Source organism: Cupressus sempervirens, chromosome 11, assembly GCF_028749045.1.
Source record: "Cupressus sempervirens isolate cs-2001-9-10 chromosome 11, ASM2874904v1, whole genome shotgun sequence".
NCBI lineage: Eukaryota > Viridiplantae > Streptophyta > Pinopsida > Cupressales > Cupressaceae > Cupressus > Cupressus sempervirens.
Window position 1 is genome coordinate 492,041,270 of NC_143128.1, and position 19,774 is coordinate 492,061,043.

The 19,774-nt window shown below is 37.1% G+C and overlaps 1 protein-coding gene across 1 annotated transcript; it reads left to right on the forward strand.

Annotated features, from left to right (window-relative positions):
* The first annotated feature begins 629 nt into the window (after positions 1-629).
* LOC149530516 (uncharacterized) lies at positions 630-1,805 on the forward strand. The gene is made up of 3 exons (XM_089810989.1): positions 630-834; positions 960-1,327; positions 1,435-1,805. Exons 2-3 carry the CDS (start codon positions 1,223-1,225, stop codon positions 1,537-1,539), a joined length of 210 nt encoding a protein of 69 aa, XP_089667115.1. The 5' UTR covers positions 630-834; positions 960-1,222; the 3' UTR covers positions 1,540-1,805.
* The last annotated feature ends 17,969 nt before the right edge of the window (positions 1,806-19,774 follow it).

The window sequence follows — 19,774 nt, forward strand, 5'->3', positions numbered from 1 at the left end:
AGTACTTAAATACAACAATAGAGTCCATAAATATGTGAGAGAGACTCATAATGACTAGTAAATAGATCAATAACATAGCAATCTAAAATTTCAATTCTAGAATTTCAAAACTTAATTTTATACCACAAAAAACAACCCAAATCAAATTTACACCAAATCTTATCTTTACACACAAAAAAAATCTAGAAATTATAATGAAATTTTGAAATAAACAATAAAAAAATCAAATCTCCCACAAGAATATACCATATTTTAACTCAAAAAAATCTAGAAATTATAATTAAATTTTGAAATAAACAATAATAAGATCAAATCTCCCACAAGAATATACCTGTGTATTAACTTATGAAAGATAAAAGACACAAGGGTGGGACCCAAAAACAAGGGGTTGATTATCATCGAATATTAAAATCCCTAGGAAGTGACAAGACACAAAAAAGTAGGGGAAATGAACGATGGCGAAAATGTTCCGACAAAATGCACGGCCGGAGCCTCCCAGGGTTTGACTAAATTTGTTTATTAAATAAAATAATAATAAGAAAAAGAAAAAACACGGGAACGTGAGCCTTACATTTTTGGCCCCACACTATTTAAGTAGAGCGTGAAGCCGATGGAGGGTTTTGGCATATAACGGAAGTGGACTTCTATTTTTATAAGAAATAGTGGCGTCAAATTTGATTCGGTCTCCTCCGCTGAAAATCTCCAGTGAACAAATCCACCTCACAAATATAATCAGATATTTTATTGCCATAACGATTCAGAAGATGGCGTGGCAATTCCAGCACCCTAAACTTTTTGCAGGGACCAAAAATAATTGGAAATTCAAAGTCTCCGGTACATGATTTTAACGTGTTTTGAAGCTTATAAAAAACGCAGAGGTTTCATTTCGTCTTCAAAGGTTATTTGTTCCTGAAATTTCATGTATTTTGTTCCTGAAATTTCATGTATTTTGTTCTTAGCTTGCGGAATTTGAAGAGAGGGAGTTTTCGGGCTCAGAGACATTAGGGATCGCCAGATCTGGTTTCTCCGGCGCCTCTTTAGCACGCTTTGTGCTTTGTGCTTCGCGCTTTGCTGGATTTTGCTGAAATTATTTGAGAATTTATTTCGTCACGGATTTGCCTTTGTCTGCGTCCGGATCCCTGGTTTTTATAAGGGACTTGTAGGAAGAATCTTCCCTTATTTCAGATCTGTTTTCATTTTTCTGTGCTTATTTTCCAAGATAATGAAGCGACCTGTAGCGCTCTTCACATCTGCTGCATCCGCCACGGCTGCGGCTTTGATGTCATTTACCGATCACGACATCCAGGTCAAGGCCTCTGCCCCTATGGTGAGTTATTATCTCTTCCCCTGTTTTTCCCTTTTCGCAAGTTTCTAGAATTTCTAGTTCATTAGAGAGAAGTATGGGTTTAAATAAGGGCGGATTTCGATTTGCAGGAGCAAACGTCTGAAAGCGCGAAGAACAAAAGCACGGAGGAAGCCTTTGCACCGAGGTTCGATGGCCTTCGGTTTATTGAAACCCTAGTCACTGCTCACAGATAACGGATTTTATGGATGAAAGATTGGATTATATGGATGAAAGATTGGATTATGCTGTTTTAGGCAGTAATTATTTGATAAATTGTATTACAATTTGCTTTTGTGGTAAATAGCGGATTTTCTGAAATTCAGAATCCGCAATAGCGGAGTGATTGTACCGTATTTAAAATTTTCTGTTTTTGATCTTCCACAGAAGGTTTTGTAATTGAAACTGGAACTGGAATCCTGAATACGATTCTTAATGAAATATTAACGCCTTAATTTGTCTACCGTGATCGATCAGATGTGTTTCGCAGCTTTGTGATTACGGAGTTTTTAATCCTGATTTTTACTTTGTAGAGAATTTTATATTTCTTGCTTTCATCGTGGATTAGGGAGTATCATTGAAAGTTTAATTCTAAAATTATGACCGTGTAATACACATCCGCTGGAAATAAGGGAAAAATCTTGATTTTTCATTCAATCGATTAAACTTCTGTAAGATGTAATTGGTAAAACACCCTGGACGCTTGTGTGGTCAATAACGAGGTCGACCTACATATAGATTAAACTCGGAAGAGAATTCAATCAAGATTGCATTTAGAAAAGAAATCAATTAAGATTAAATTCTCAACAGAATTCAATCTCCACAACAGAAATTGATTAGAGATCAAATTCGGAACCGAAATAATTAAAATGCTAAATTCAGAACAGAGTTTGATTAAGATCACCAGTCTAAGTTAGATGGCCATGTGACTCGATGAGTAGTTGTGGACATGAGTGACTCTTCCATTGCTCTGACGCAGGATTGAATTTCTGCGAAGTAGAGTTGTATCTTCGGTTATTCTTAAACATCACATTTTAAGGGAAGAATTAAGTTTGGGACGAAAAGTCAATTTGGACTATTTAACACTTTTGATCTAAGAATTAAGCTTAGTGTGTGATGTTTAAGTCGTTCCCAACTGGTATAAATATACAGACAAATCATTCTCTATAAAGACAGTTGTTTCATCCATGACCGCTTATGATGAAGGTCCGTGTCTAGTTCTTGACACTGTATATTTAGATCTAAGGGCTAGTGCTACCATTGCTAGTACTGTCTATATCTAAGAGTTTGGAGTATGTTTGAGTGGTAGTGAAAGTATTAATTGCCAAATATTTTATTCAGTATTATACTTAAAGTTTTTACTGTTGAGGAAGAGGATTCAAAATTGATTGAAATGATTGCTTGGATCTTAAAAGTAAAACTAACAAAATTATGTAGTACTCCATCAAGGTATATATAAAATATAATTTTTGGACAAGTTTTACTTACTTTTTTAGTCTTTTTAGACACTTCAAAAAGTATGTCGGGGGCATCTTATTTGATGATGTGGTCTTAAAGCTAAGTTAGTATAAAAAATAACGCATGTTCAAATATAATTATTTGTTAAGCTCAAGTATAATTGAATCCAAGATTTCCCAAATGAGAGGCATAAAAAATAACACATGATTAAATATAATTATTTGTAAGCTCAAGTATAATTGAATCCAAGATTTCCCAAATGGGAGGCTCACAACTTAAAGTTGTGTTGTGGCTTTTGTATCGATGACTTTAATATTTAATATTTGCTAATTTAATTTTTCAAATATAAAAATCTATTATGTCATTTTTTAAATTTTTAAATTTTTATTTTTTGATAGATAAATGGCCAAAGCCTAGCTTATTTATTATTATTAAAATTAATTGTTATTATGTGTTAATCGCGAGTAGATTCGAACCCAAGACCTCCCCGATGAGAGGCTCGCAATTTATCGATGCGTTGTAGGCTCTTGCCTAAATCTATTATGTCATATTATTTGTTTAAAAGAATTATGATTTGTTTCTCTAAATGCTATTTTCCCTTGATTGGATTATATGGTGATCTCACTCTTTGTTTCAAAATTTAACATGTCCAGTTTAATAGTTCAATAAGCCTAGGGATGGTTGTCATTAATCAACATATGTGGTAAAGTTCAAATTATGTCTATAGAGGTTATATCTAAAAGCATCAATTCTAACAAATATATTCATCAACAAATTCTAAAATATTGACACAAGGTGATGGCCAAAGAGATTGCTAGTGGTAGGTGGTTGACCCTAGATAGTAAATCTCTAAACAAGAGATGAGAAGTTCATTTCATGGAATATTAGGGGAATAAATAGTCTCCAAAAGTGGTTTGTAATTAAGTAATATATAATGGACCAAAACATCAATATTCTTTTGTTACAAGAGGTTAAGATGTCATGTTAGACCTTTGCTATGGTTGTTGGTAGACTCTTTCAAGGTGTTTCTTTCTTTTATTTTGAAGTTGTCGAGGCTTCGGGAGGAATTGCCACAATGTGGAACCTATTCAAAGTGGATGGTGAAACCTCTGTTTTATCCTTAAACTATCTTGAAGTCACCTTCAAGTTGAATTATTGCACCCAACATCTTTTCAATTCATGCCTCTAATAATTGCGCAAATAGGAAACTTTTATGGGAGGAGGTGATAAATTTCATCTTGGTTGATCAAAATGCTCTTTGTAAGGTTGTTGGTGACTTCAACTCCCCCTTATTCTCCTCTAGAAAGTTGAGAGGACTTGTAGATTTCATTAACAACATGAGTGATTTGTCCCACTTTATTAAGAGAACTAGGCTTTTTGACTTGTAGCTATAAGTTATCTCCTTCACTTGGTCTAATAATAGACGAGGATCTCATCTGATTCAGGTTCATTTGGATAGATTTTTTATCTCCTCCAAATGGGATATAAAGTATAATTCCACCTTAAAAGGCTCTTCCCAGAATGACCTTAGACCATAGTCTTTTGCTTTTTCAATGGGATGAGAAACCCTACTCTAGCCCACTCCCCTTTAGATATGAAATAATGTGGTCCTCCTACTTGTACACCAAAAAGAGTGCACTTCTCTAAACCCTTCTATCCAAGGTTTTCCATGGGTTGGAAAGCTTGAATGTCGGCTTAGAGCTCCCTAATCATGGAGTGCAAAAGCATACAATGAACACAAAATGGCTCTCAGTTGAGCCTTAGAGATGCATCCCTTGCTAGTAAACCATGAAACGAGAGATTCTTTGAGCAAGAGAAAAAATACAAATGTCAAAGAATCTTTGATGCATGCAATGCAAAATGCAACTATGCCAAAATGGAATGCACAATGCAACTAAGCTACACACATGAAAGTATTACAACCATCCTAGTTAAACTATGTGTTCTAAGCTACTTGCAAAAAATGCCATGAATGCTAATGATGGAAACAAGAAGATGATGTTCTCTACAAGAAGCTCTCAAGCACTCTAATGAAAATCTTGCAGCATAACAATACTCAAGAGTGTGGATCCTTTTAGGGGAGAAGCTCTCTTACTTTTAAAGCCATACGAACGATAGAGATCAAGATTGAAAGAGTGGATGATCAATAATTGAGTTTGAAAATGGGAGGGATCCATGTGCATACACAAGTCAACCAATAGAAAATGAGTTGACTTGTCATATAGGAAAAAAGTCTCATAAGCTTTTTTTTAAATTTCAAAAATAGAAAAGGACTTTATGTGTGCATTTTAAGTGGGTTAGGAGAATGGGGTCTTTTATTTAATTAAAAGGGGACATGTTCTTTTAATCAAATAATGAACTTAGGATAGCATAGTCAAACTATAGGTTATAATCAAGTCAATTGATTATTAGCAATTTGGTCTAGGTAAATAATTAATTAAATTATCCAAAATGCTGAGAAGGGGGCTAATAGTCTAGATGACCATTTTTGGGTGATTACATTTGCCCCTCTTTGACTAATTTGTGATCGGTCTGGGAACACATTACGTCAAAGAATGAAGAAGCCAAGATGGTAGCAATAGATATAGATATTTGATTTCGAAGAACAAAATGTAGAAAGAGATAGTGAATCCTGAATGTACAGCCTAATAGCGATAGCACTAAACACTAGGAAAAGATGATGTTAGGATCCAAGAAGAATATTAACACCTAGCAAAGTACATAGACCAGAAGCAAGTGAAAAGATCAAAGAAATAGACAGTTGTAGCAAGCAATGATAGAGTATTCCTGCCCCCTCAGGATTGAAATTGAAATGAGGTAAGGGGAACACAAAAAAAAGCTAAATATAAATAAATCAAGATATAACAATGTCCAAGATGATAGATGAATGATTAGACCCAAAGAGTGACTATTAAGAAGTGAGAGAATGCCCCAGTTTGACCAGAGTTGACTGTAAAAGATAAAGCATAAAAATTAGGTCAAATCGAGTAGAAAAGCGAGTTTAGATATGAAAAGGTGAATAGAAGGAGATATGAAGCATAGAAATGGTGAAGACATGAAGAAATGAAGATGCCCTAGCGATGATTCAGAGATTAGGTCTTAGAAGGTCAACTAACTGCTCAGAAGAAGGTATAATTTTAAAATGAAAATTTGATCATCAAGATGAACTTATATTTTGATTTCGATCTCGAAAATGGATCCAAGATGTCAAAATTAGCTACGAGTGCAGTTTTTGTGCAATTTTGAGAGGTTTAAAAATTAGGTCAAAATAGGATTGGAAGCTATAAAAGGGGCCCAAGTGTCATTTTCAAATTCATTTTGTCTTTTGTGATTTAGTGAGAGCTTTTGAGTGGTCTAGAGAGCATCATGGCATTGGCAAACATTCCTCTTCACTGACACCATTTTGAGCACAATCGGTTGCACAACCGGCCAGAGCAATATGGGGTGCCAGTAAATAACCTCTTTTTGTCATGTTTTTGTACTTTTTATGTACTTTTTCGCATGTATGAAGGGTTTTGCACAAAATATCGCATGATAATTAAAAAGTATCACATGGCTACTTCAGGAAACATCACGCAACATAGTTTTTTTGAAATAGTATCGCACTCATGCTACATAGACTGTCATTTGAGATATACCCATATGTCGCTTGGGCTAGTGTGAAATGTCGCATGATAGAACTATATCACACACTCTTAGGAAAAGTGTCCCACGACAAACTTCTAGCAAATTGTATTGCCTACGGTTAAAAAAAGTATCGCACAACTTTGTTTTGGCATGTTTTTGTGATTTTTTTGCATTATGATCATGTTTTTGAGATGTTACTGACGTTTGTGCATTTTGTGTTGATAGGAGGTATTTCTAGCTTTACATATTAGAGCCCCCAAAGTGGTGGGACTACATGTTGTAGGTCATTTGAGCAATGATGAGCAGGCCGCCATATCTTCTATGGGTTTGCGATGGGTCATACGGATGCCCCATAAACAGGAAAACCATGGATTGCTGACTACACTGGCTGAGCAGTGGCACATCGAGCATAACGCTTTTCATTTACTGACTGGAGAGGCCTCGATTACCTTAGAGGATGTGTATCGCATTCTTTTAGTGCCATGCCATGGCGAGCTAGTAAGTTGTTTTTTTAATAGTTCTTGGTCATGCGTTATTAATTTTGATGTTTCGATGTCGAGTATACTGATGCCAAGCTTTGGTGATGTCACAGGTGTATTATGATTAAACCCCGACAGAGGGGCGAGCACAGATGCAACAATTGTTTCGTGATGTGACCATCCTAGATTGTCATTTGGGCTGGGAGAGATTGATTGTCAAGTACGAAGATGATTTCCCTTTGTCAAGCTTGTTATGTTCATTGATAGCCCAGGTCCTGGTGACAGGCCGAGGCTAGAAAGGCTTCCCACTAGGATGGGGTGAATTGGTGTATGATCTGGTGTCACGGCCATGTAGGATGGCATGGGGGCCAGCTATATTGGCAGAGATGTATCACGAGCTCCATGAGATAGTGTATCATGGAGGTGGCTCATGGGCATGCGACGTAGTGTTGGCGTAGATCTGGGCTTGGGAGCACATTGTTGTGATCTGACCACGGGTGTAGCTATGAGAGCGGAGCTAGCACTACATTTTTGGGTATAGAAGTTTTATCCCACAGAGACATAGTGGGGATGTGACCTACTATTGACATGTGTTTGATGAGTTGACGATGTTCACATGGTGACCATATCAAGAGTGCCATAGATGGTCTAATTCATGGGAGTTAGAGTATATGAAATATAGCAAGCCACTGGTGGGTTGGAGCACAGATATCGTAGAGTAGTTCGTGATCAGCCGAGTATGGCGGTAGTTTGCAAAGTGACAAGGGATATCGGTGGAGACTACCACCTATGCTCAAATGTGTTTAGACAAGGCACTAGGATGGTTACCAATGCTAGACTATCAGACAGTAGTATGGGATACAACGACTCTGGTAGTGACTCCTGAGATTATTGCCTAGATGTGGCAAATGCAGGGGCAGATCTTGGATATTTATATGAGATGCAGAGACACCCATTCCTGTAGTTTACTACGCCTGATGTGCTACCTATAGGAGGGGGACACAAAGGCGGAGGAAGAGGTAGGGGTGTGAGATGGATGGAGGTTGGAGAGGGATCTCGATCAGGGAGGAGGAGGATGCGGGCATAGGCAGCGAGGGAGATGGAGGAGGAGATAGAGGAGGAGGAGGTTCCACTAAGGTGGCGATGGGCTAGGAGAGTAGAGCCAAAGCTAGAGCCAGAGTAGCAGGTGAAGGTGGGTGATGATGAGTGGGATGCTAGGATTCACGCATTAGAGGCAAAGTTACAAGCAACGCGGGTTACTATTGCAGTGCATGATTAGCAGCTCACAGATGAGTGAGCGCAAGGAGATGAGCTTCGTAGGGAGAGGGATGTTGCATGGTGTGAGGTAGCTCATGATGGTGCCCGAGCTACATATTACTATGCCACATATAGAGGGGTGGTACCACCAAGGCAGGGGTTACCTGATTACTCAAAACAGGCAGGGAGATCAGAGGGTGCAGTACAACCACTGGATAGGAGACAGGCTCCACCACTAGGGCCACCACCTCCACCTGCTGTAGAGGGTGGGAGTTAGTCATAGGCTAATAGCTTGGACATTTTGATTGTACATCATGTATTTTTGAGATAGATATCCAGATTTTGGATCTCATTCTTTTGTATATGACACACACACACACACACACACACACACACACACACACACACACACACACACACACACACACACACACATATATATATATATATATGAGATACTAGATTTGATTGGCAATCTTGTGTACTTGTCTCAAATGGATGTTTTAGCATTTTAGTTTGCATGTGATGTTTCTATTTCTTGCTCATGTATGTGTCTAGTTGGATATTTATGTTCATGTGTTTCTCTTATGTATGTTGTTGTTAGCTCTCATGTGTATGATATAGACTTTATGTTTCTGAAAATGTGTAACACTTGCAAGGATTGAATGTGATGTTTAGATTAACCCCTTGTGATGATAGGACAACAAGATAGATATGAAATGAAAGATCAAGAAGGTGAAAGACATGATATGAAAGCAAAGAAGAAAGTGAAAGCAGTTAGCTGACAAGTCCGTAGAAAAAAGGATAAAGAGTGACTTCTCCCCATATGCAGAAATGCAATACTAAACTAGAAAAATGAACCTAAAATGCAAGCTAATATGCAAAGTGGTTTACTGGAAAGGGACACATAACATTTAGACTCTTATTTCATCATTGAGCATTTATTAGGGACATCATAAGATCATATATCCATCACTAGTGTAATTATGAGGATATGAGTATGATCGATATCAGATAGGTATGTGGAAATCCAATCTAAGCATCAAAGACATAGAAGTCAAGATGACTACCCAATTAGATTTCCTAAGTTTAGTAGAGCAAGATTACAGTTGTATCAAGGCATAAATGCCAGGATAACTCCTAAGTGTGGTCTTGTGAAAAAAATAGTCAAGAATGATACTTTTATAAGTCCAAGTTTCAAATAAGATCAGTGTGAAATGCTTGAAAACACTATAGACAAATAAAGTATACCCACAAGTAGAAATCAAGAAAACATGCCCCATGCCCCTAGTCTTCTAGTCAATGACATCGTTGAGAGACTATTAGGGAGGGAACACATAGTAAAGAAATTTTCATAGAGAACACACAAAGTAAATAAATATTAGCATAGCTCAATCGTTTAAGTGTTTAAGTGCATGTGTGCAAGTCACTTGGTCATTTCTTCAAAGCTTGATCCTAGTAGTGAGAAATATTGAGACATCAGAGACTGTAGGTAAACTATCTGAAAAGTGTTAAGAAACACTTGATGTCCAGTTGGGGGGTAGTGTTGAGAAACACTATTTTGTTCGAGTTTCCAAAAAACCCTAGTGCACAAGGAGACCTTAAATAGGCTAAGTAGTTGTGCCCCCAAGATGAGGACAAGAAACAACTCCAAGCTAGGAACTGGGTAAGCAAAGTGAATGAGACTGATAGACATAGGTGCAAGGGTCTCAAGTAGTACTTGTTCCTAGGTTTTCACCACTTTATATATTTTTTATGTTTTTTGGTGATGCATCAAAGTGCCTATTGCTAGGTTTTCACTAAGATGATCATTTTTTCAGGACATTTTTTGATTTTTAGGATTTTTTTTAGGATCATAAATATGTACTAGATAGTGAAGCAGTAAGCCTTTTAAGCATATAACTTCTTTAAGTGTAGGATGTTGATAGGCTTTGCAAGCTCTTCCCCTTCAGGATTAGACAACTGATAAGCACTAGACCCAAATGCTACTGTGATAATGTATGGGCCTAACCAATTAGGTTTGAACTTTCCCTTATGCTCTCTATGCTATTGATTCTTTGGATTTTCTCTAAGCACAAGGTCACCAACTTGAAACTGACATGGATGAACCTTTTTGTTATACTGAGTAGACATGTATTTTCAATAAGCTCTCATGTGATCAAAAGCTGCTTTATGGTGCTCATCAAGGGTCTCTAATTCATGTATTCACATATCTCTATGATCTTCATCAGTTATCAACCCATGCAAAGAGACTCATAAGGAAGGAATCTCTACTTCTAATGGGAGGACAACCTTAGAACCATAGACTAAATAAAAAGGGGTCGCCTCTATAGGAGTACGAATAGTAGTTATATAGGCCCAAAGTGCTAGATTTATCTGTAGGTGCCAATCTCTCCCACACTTATGAACTGTGTGATGCAAGATTTTCAACAATTTTTATTGGAAGCCTTTGCTTGACCATTCCCTTGAGGGTAATAAATAGAGGACTAGTGTTGTTTGATCCTAAACTTCTTACATAGCTGTCTTAGGTCCTTATTTTTGAACTTCCCTCCATTATCAATGACAATAGAAGAAGGGATACCATATTGACAAATGATGTGATTTAGTATGAAGAAGGCAACATGTTTTCCTGTAGTAGCAGATAATGGCACAACTTCAACTCATTTCGTGAAATACTCAGTTGTAGTAATAATGAATTTGTGGCCACTAGAGGAACTTGGGTGAATTTTACCCACCAAGTCAAAGGCCCATTGTTGAAATGGCCAACATGTCATAGAAGGGATCAACTCACATCTAGGAGCATGAATTAAGTTACCATGGAGTTGACATTTTTGACAAGACTTGGCATAACAGACAACATCAACTTGCATAGTTGGCCAATAATAACTTGCTCTAAGAAACTTTCGAGCAAGTGCAAGGCCATTAGAATGTGCCCCAAAAATGCCATCATGGACTTTGGCAAGCACCTTTTCAGACTCTTCCAGTTCTAAACACCTAAGAAAAGTTCCATCTAGATCCCTTCTATACAAGTCACCAGAGACCAAAATGTAATGTGAGGCGTTACAAAGGAATTGGCATTTTTGGTTGCACGTGAGGTTCTCAGGAATGATTTGATCACATAGGTAGGAAAAGAAGTCAACATAGCGAGAAGAATCATGACCTAAAAAAATGTAGATCACCTGGTTATCAAGGGAATCATCGGTAGGATGATGCAATTCTTCCATCAGGAACTCAAATCGAGATCCATGTTCTTATAGTTGGAGAATAAAGGCTAGAGTAGCCATAACATCTGCAGCTTTGTTTTCTGCCCTAGGAATTTGCTAAAACATCACAAAAGTGAATTAGTTCCTTAGAGCATCTATCAACTTTTTATAAGGTATCAACTTATCATCCTTTGTTTGATAGTCATTATTTACCTAATTAATAACAAGTTGGGAATCCCCATAGATATGCAGTTTAGTTATTCTCCATTCAAGAGCCATCATGATCCCATTTGTTAAAGCCTCATATTTAGCAATGTTGTTTGTACAAGGGAACAAGAGTTTGTAAGATTTTGGAATTATATACCCATGAGGAGAAACAAACAATATTCCAACTTCAACTCCACTTTGTGTGTGAGAACCATCAAAAAAAAATTTCCAAGCTCTTTCAATAATGTACATTATTGAGGCATCTCGAAATTCAGCTTGTATGGGTGTTGTGTCCTCTAAAGGAAAATTACCTAGTTGATCAGCTATAGCTTGTCCTTTGATAGCTTTACATTTGACATACTAAATGTCAAATTCTGAAAGAATCATCATCCATTTAGCTAGATGACGAGTAAGTGTAGCTTTGTTCAATAGATATTTCAAAGGATCAATTTTAGCAACTAGGTGGATTGTATGCGCCAACATGTAATGTTGAAGCTTTTGAGAGGCAAAGACCACCATAAGACAAGCTTTCTCAATGTTGGTATACTTCATCTCATAGGAAACCAAAGTTTGACTAATATAATATATGGAGCATTCTTTACTAATCTCATCACTTTGGGCTAATAGCACTCCTAAAGAAGAAATTGTAGCTAAGATGTACAAAATGAAAGGTTTTCCTAGAATAGGTGGCATCAAGATTGGAGGTTTTGCCAAGTACAATTTGATTTGATCTAGACTTTGTTGACATTGATCATTAGATATTTGAGTAGAACCTTTGTGCAAATTTTTGTTGAAAGGTTGGGCTTTATCGGCTAATTGAGAAATGAACCTTCTTATGGATTGTAGATGTCCTTGTAGATTTCTAAGTTGACTAATATTCTTTGGAGGACGCATATCCATGATAGCTTGGACATTTTCAAGATCAACCTCAATGCCTTTTGTTGAGATAATGTAACCTAGCAACTTTCCTGAAGTGACACCAAAGGTACACTTTTTTGGATTTAACCTAAGTTGAAATTGTTTCATATGGTCCAATATCAAACTAAGGTCTTGAAGGTGTGTGTCTCTTTTTCTAGATTTTGCCAATGTGTCATCAACATAGTCTTCCATATTTTTATGCATCATGTCATGGAAGATGGTGTTCATTGCTCTTTGGTAGGTAGCACTGGCATTCTTAAGCCCAAAAGGCATAACATTCCAACAAAAAGTACACTATGTACATGTGAAGGCTATTTTCTTGTGATCAACTCAAGCTATCTTAATTTGGTTATACCCAGAAAAACCATCCATAAGGGAGTACATTTCATATCACGTAGTCATGTCTACAATCATATCAATATTTGGTAGTGGGAAACCATCTTTGGGGCATGCCTTGTTAAGATCTTTGAAGTCAATACAAACTTGAATGGTTTTGTCATGCTTGGATATATGTACAATTTTGGAAATCCATTCCACATAGTCACTTGCTCTAATAAAGTTTGCACTCAAAATTTTCTCCAACTCTGCTTTTACCAACAAAGCTACATGGGGATGCATTTTCCTCAATTTTTGTTTAATAGGCTTGATATTAGGAGAAATTGATAAATGATGCATGATGAGATCTATGTCAAGCCTAGGCATGTCTGAGTATCTCCATGCAAAATTGATCTTTTTATCCTGGAAAAATTGGGTAAACTACTCCTTTTCTTCAACTGACAATGATTGAGCTACATGGATAATTTTAGGAGATTCCTCTATGCCCAAGTTGATTGGTTGCGTAGGCTCAATAATAACTGATGAACTATCTTGAAAATAGCTTGGCAGGCTACCAAATACCTCATCTGCGAGTGCCTAAAAGAGGTTTTCACCGTTAGATATGACTTTATTTTTACTTTTTTTAGGTTCAAACACTGCCACAACGTGGTTTTCGCTATTTGATCATTTATTTTTTCTTTTGATTTTATGACTAAAGTACTTGATACCTAATTCTATCATGTGAATCACAGGTTCACTAGTGGAAGAAGTGATAGGTTCAATGGTGTTTGGGTAGCAAGCGATCTCATAGTCATTGTGGAAAGATAGTATTTCTGGTGCTTGGTATTGACTAGACCAATCTATGAGATCGGGATGGATTAATGAAAGTGAGGGAGAAGCTTCAAGGTGATTGATGTGAAAAGAGTAATCTCTGGTGACATGCAAAGGTGAGCCTATATTGAACGTTGCAAAGGTATCCAAATCAAGAATAGTCCTAGAGGGACTAGCATGATCCACTAAAGCAAATTGTGGACCAAACTCATCTAACCCTACACTAGACTCATCAACTACATTTGGTTGAGTTACATAGGCATGAATAACATCCACTCCTAGTTCACAAGAAGCATCCAATAAACTTTCCCATTCATATTCTTGAGAGTTTGTACTTTGATCCCTAGCAATTAGACAAGCAATATTTTGCTGAATCTGACCTCTATTCATGTCCTTATGATCAGATTCATCTTGTCTTAATTGTCAAGAGGTGGAAGCTTTAGCATCATCAGTGGTATTTGGAGTATCCTTCCCCCAAAGAAGAGAAGTTGTAGGCACAAAGTCTTCATGTTGCAAAGTAGTACCAACAAAGGGAGGATCGTTGTCTTCTAAGTCACTAGATATGGGCACATTTTGAGTAGACATTGGCATATCATCCTCTAGCCCAAATCCCAAGCCAACAATATCTTGAGCATCACGACCTTGGGTGTGACTTAAAGGTTTAGCTAGAGCATTTTTGTTACTAGTTAGAGACCCATGACCCTAATATCTCATATTTGCGAGCATTTTATACCCTTTTCCATATCGTTTGGGGGAAATGGGTGTGGTAACTATGACATCCTCTTCATTGTCCTCTCCTCTATATATCTAGTCTTTAATAGCTTTTTCTTCTTTTTCCACTTCCAAAGGAACTGAGGACTAGACAAAGGTGCCAAAAAGTGTCATGGTAAATGTAGAAGGTTTCTTTTTGGTGGACGGTTTACCATAAGACTAAGAGGAAAGTGGTAAAGTAGCAATAGAGTCTAAAATGTATTCTCCCATACCAAGACTCATCATTTTCATTTTTCATTCACATTCTGCAAGAGATGTTGTTAGTTCATGAGAAGAGAAATTATTGGGAACTAGTGTGTTAGTAGTAGATAATGCATTGATGGGCATTGAGTTATCGCTAAGGACAACTACTTTAGTGCCATTGAAAATAAACTTGATGCACTGATGATATGTGGAAGGCACTTCTTGCATATCATGAATCCATGGCCATCCCAACAACAAATTATATGCAAGTGATATATCTAGAACTTGAAAAACAACATCCCTTTCCACTGGACCAACTTGAATCGGTAGCACAATTAGACCTTGGAAGGTCTTTCAACTTCATCATAAGCTTTTATGGTGATCTTGTGCCTAGGATCAATAGAAAATTCTGACATGCTGAACTATTAAATGACATTAAAGGAGATAATGTTCAACCCTGCACCGTTGTCTATCAAGACTCGACGAATGTGAGTACGAAAGATTTGGACTTTGATATGGAGAGCAAGGTTGTAGGGATGACTAGGAGCTTGATCATCTTCTTCATAAAAGGTGAGGTGGTAAGGTGAAGACATATGACTCACCATAGCTTGGAATCATTCCACATCAATTTCTGTGGGAACATTGGCAGAGTGTAAAGCTTTTTCAACAATATCCTTGTGCAAAGGGGATAACTCTAACAACTCAAAAATAGAAATTTGAGCCTAAGTACGTTGTAACTGACTAACAAGGTCATAGTTTGAGATCTTGGAAGTGGCTGGTTTCTTAGAAGATAAGGCATTCTTGGAGTCTCAGGAAACTTTGTAGGACAACCTTAGATTGCCCCCTAGTGATAGCATTAAGTGGTTCACTTTGTGATGAAAAAGAATCAGTCACCTAGAGCACCACCTTAGATCTAGGGTCATTATGGTTTTGAGGAACATCATGTGTTCTTAAGATAACTCTAGGTTGTTCTTCTGCATATCAGTTGTCATCATTAGAATTTTCCATGCATACATACTCAATAGGCTCAAGCATACCTATGACATTGTCTGTGTTAGCATAAGCATAGCCGATCTTAGCATCATGATTCTTTTTAGTAGCTTTAGAGGTTTCACCCTTCTCATATTCTATTAAGGTTTGCTTAAAAGCTTTGTGATCAACATTCTTGGCAAGACCATCTATGACAACTTTGCCTTCCTCAATAAGGTCTTGAATCACATCTTTGAGCTTGAAATAATTTTCAATATTGTGACCCTTGCTTCTATGATAATTGCAAACATGATCTTCCCTCCACCACGGGGGTTTGACGGGTGGATCATAGGGTCAGGAATTATCTAGCAAAGTAATCAAGTTGTTTGCAATTAAAGTTTCAAGACCATTTCATAGGACTCAACCATGGGTGTATAAACACGTCGTTTCCTAGTAAACTTAGAGCTTTTGTCAGATGTTTGTGGTCTCACATTTTCTTGTTGTTTTGTAACATAGATAGCAGTGGAAAGGTTAAATGCAAGTTCCTTGGCCTTAGGAGTATCCACCACTCCATCATTGACAACATAATTGTTTTTATTCCAAGGTTTACCTTTGTCTTTATTGTTTCCCTTGTTGTTCTTGTCTTTATTGATGACAATATCACCCTTTTTGATGGTAAAATCTTCAATACAATATGCACTCTCAACCATGGCATTGAAAGATGTGAACAACTGTTTCCTTAGATCAAAGTATAATTCTAGCATGAGGGTATTGACAAAGATATCAAAATTTTCAGCTTCAAGAACTTGTTGGGGATATCTAGAGTATAATGCTCTCCATCATTGAAGATATGTTGCAAAAGGCTCTCCTAGTTTTTTCTTGATGTTGCATAAATCCAACATCATTACAAGATGTTGAATATTGTAGGAGTATTGTTGGATGAATCATTGTGCAAGCTCATCAAATGTCTTAATGGGAGGACTTAATTTAGTGAACCATTCCATAGCTTGTCCTCTTAGACTTCTAGGAAATTACCTCATAAGAAAGGTGTCTTCACGCATAAAGTCCATGCTAAGAGCATAAAAATGTCTCACATGATCATGAGGATCACCATTTCCATCATATTTTTCATACTTAGGAACCTCTATAGCCTTAGGAAATGGTAGCATGTAAAGACTCTTATCAAATGGAAGGGCACATATTGAGTCAAGAAATGAAGTTTTAGGTGGTTCTTTTGAGGCTTGCAGTTGTGTAAATTGTTTCCTTAGCTCTTGTATTCTTCCCTCAATATCTCTACTTCAGTGGGTTCTCATTTTGGAATGATGCATTCTACATCAAAATCTTGAGGAAGTTTCCATCCTCTTGCTGCCATGTAATGGAAATATTGATCTTTGTTTTCCTCTAAAGCTCTAAGCATCAATTTTTGAGAAAAATCATCTTGTTGGAACTTTATGACATCTTCACTAGTTAATTCTTCATCACTATCATGATGAGAAGGGCATGCACCTGTGGTCACTCTAGGAGTTTTTTGAGGTGTGTTGTTGCTAGCATTGCCATCAAAAGGATTTTGGGATCAAGTCCCTTTGTTCCCTTCATGACGAGTATAGGTATTGGTTTCAGCTTGTTCACATTCTTTCTCCCTAGCATACATGGCTTCAAAAATCCTTTGATTTTCATGTGCTTGTTCCTCTAGACAATGTTGAACTTCATTAGGGTGCACCATGGTGACCAAACCATTTTCAACCTTAGGTGTCTCACAAGGTGTGCCAAATGGGTTTTCAAAACTGTAAAGTGGATTATGCCTAACATTAGCTGTTTGTGTTTCAATTGGCTCAGGATCTTCCACACAAGGCTGTTTGTGAGGATGTCTAGGTGGGGTTTCTAATTGTTTGAAAAAAAGGGGTATGGTTCCCACTCCAAGCTTGAAATCTAGTTGTAACCGACATGTAAAGACTTGTCTTTATTTAATGGGACAAGAAGAGTAAGTCAGATTTGAAGCTTCTACAATCAAGATTAGTCACTTGTCAAAGTATGAGAGATGGCTTGTCAAGCAATGATCAAGAATTTACAGCACTAGTGACTCAAGCCGGGCAAGCAAGCAAGAAGCTCAATAGCAAGTAGCTAAAATGAATGGTAACCAAATTTTGACAAGTGATTTATTAGTGACATCTCAATACTTACATATGAAAAACTAGAGCCATCTTTTTAACCTTGGATAGTTTCCTAACACACATATATGTAACCAAAATTCAGAGGAACAAGAATGACACAATCTAAACCAGAAAGACTAGAATGCAAATGTTGATTTGGCAAGAAATAAACTCAAGAAATACTTTATCAATTACCAGGCGACATTGTAACAACATAAAATGTTGGATGACACTTTTCACAACAATAGGGTGATACTTTTTTGTTAGGCGACAGTTTGCACAAAGCAATGTGATAGACTTCAGGACCAAAGGCAATATAACTGAAAAATATAGGTGATGCAATTTTGGAAAAATTCTATCCCACGATATTTCTTCAAAGACTAGGCAATAAAGTGACAATTTGTGCAGAAAAGACCAGTTTTGAACCAAAAGTTTGCAATTTATTTTCACCAATCAGATGATTTTTTGAATCAGACAATATAGATTTCCAGTTCATGTCAGTTATCAGCAAGGTTTGCAAATAGTAAGGGATTTAACATGTCTTCAAATAGTTGAACAAGGGTAAAAAAAAACCTTGCCAAAATGCACTTGTGATATGATAACAACCTCCCTACTAATATTACCATAATTGTTTGATGTGCAAGAACGTTAAAATTGGTCAAAACATTTTTTAAAAATAGCCAAGCAATCTACCTTAAGGTCACGACTCATTACTCAACAACTTGGCCCATGCTTGAGGCTCCTTCACCTCACACCAAGTGGTTATTCATAAGAGATATTGGCTTTATCATAGAAGTACCATAAGCACAACTAAGGGAACACATATGGTGAGTGTAAATCTTGGGGTGATCCGGGTAGTCCACTAGGATTGATCCTTGCACCAAGAAGTTGAGTGGCAAAATAAGGTGGATGTTTACCTAATGTGTCTAGATAGGGCTTTCATTCATAGTGTTCCTCTTGCTCCCAATTACAAGACACCTCACCTTGCAATGAGTAACTGATCTCATGAACACAAGAGTACCTTAAGCATTCTTTCCTAGTGATCTCCCTATGGTCAAAATCTCATAAGCGATCACACTAGGTGAAGACAAACACTATGTCTACTAAGGTTTTGTGTCCTTGATAGCCTTGAGTTTATAATGGGTTGGAAGAGCTGGGTAATTTTCTTGTCCCCACTTGGGTTGTTTCTCTCAGGTTGTCCGAGAGTAGGCCCATTAAATGATCCTAACTAAACATTGAGCGAACCAACTCTTGGAGGTCAAGATTTCTGATTCACCTCAAGGGTGAAGAGCATACTCTCCTATTCGAATCATGTCACCCAAACACACTAAGAAGAGTAAATTACTCACTTTCTTTCGAAATCCAAAGGTGGGTCAAGATTTTTGATTCACCTCAAGGGTGAAGAGCATACTTTCTTATCACCAAGGGACCCCAATTACAAGTTTTAATGTGCTTACAAAAAATGAACTAGTATATGCCACACATGAAATAAAAAGAACAAACAAGTTTTGGTTTTCATGTGTCGGGCAGCCCTGGAAACAATCATTAGTAGCCCTTTTGCATTTGAAGCTTTGACATGTGTTCTTTTTAGGCAATGTTTCAAACTTTCAAATATGGCAACCTAAAACCACAATCATTAGTGCCAAGGGTGAGCTTCCAAAAACAAAAATAAAGCTGCAAATAGACTTCTGCAAAACCATTTAGAGACCTATAAAAACTAGCAACTAGCAAACAATAGTCAAAACTGACCAAAACACCTCAAACAAAAAAAAAATCTATGTCAAGTGATAGTTCTCACTAGAAGTCTATCAGATGATACTTCATAGTATACCCGTGCAACAAAACTTCTCTGTGCAATAGTTTTCCTTAAGCCAAGTGACATAACTTTGTATGAGAGGCAATATAGTTTAGTAGAATCATGCAACACTATTTCCACAAAATGTATTGCACAAAAGTACTGCGAAATGTCATATGAGACTAGAGAAATGTCGCCCAGAGCTGTTACTGTAAAAAAAAGAAAATACAAAATAGAAAGTAAAATGGTGATGAAAACAACAAAACTAA

What these genes read in the sequence shown, in the direction of transcription:
- LOC149530516 (XM_089810989.1), top strand. Translation starts at nt 1,223, where the DNA reads ATGAAGCGACCTGTAGCGCTCTTCACATCTGCTGCATCCGCCACGGCT. An exon ending in TCAAGGCCTCTGCCCCTATG is followed by an intron (nt 1,328 to 1,434) that starts GTGAGTTATTAT and finishes TTCGATTTGCAG; the next exon opens with GAGCAAACGTCTGAAAGCGC.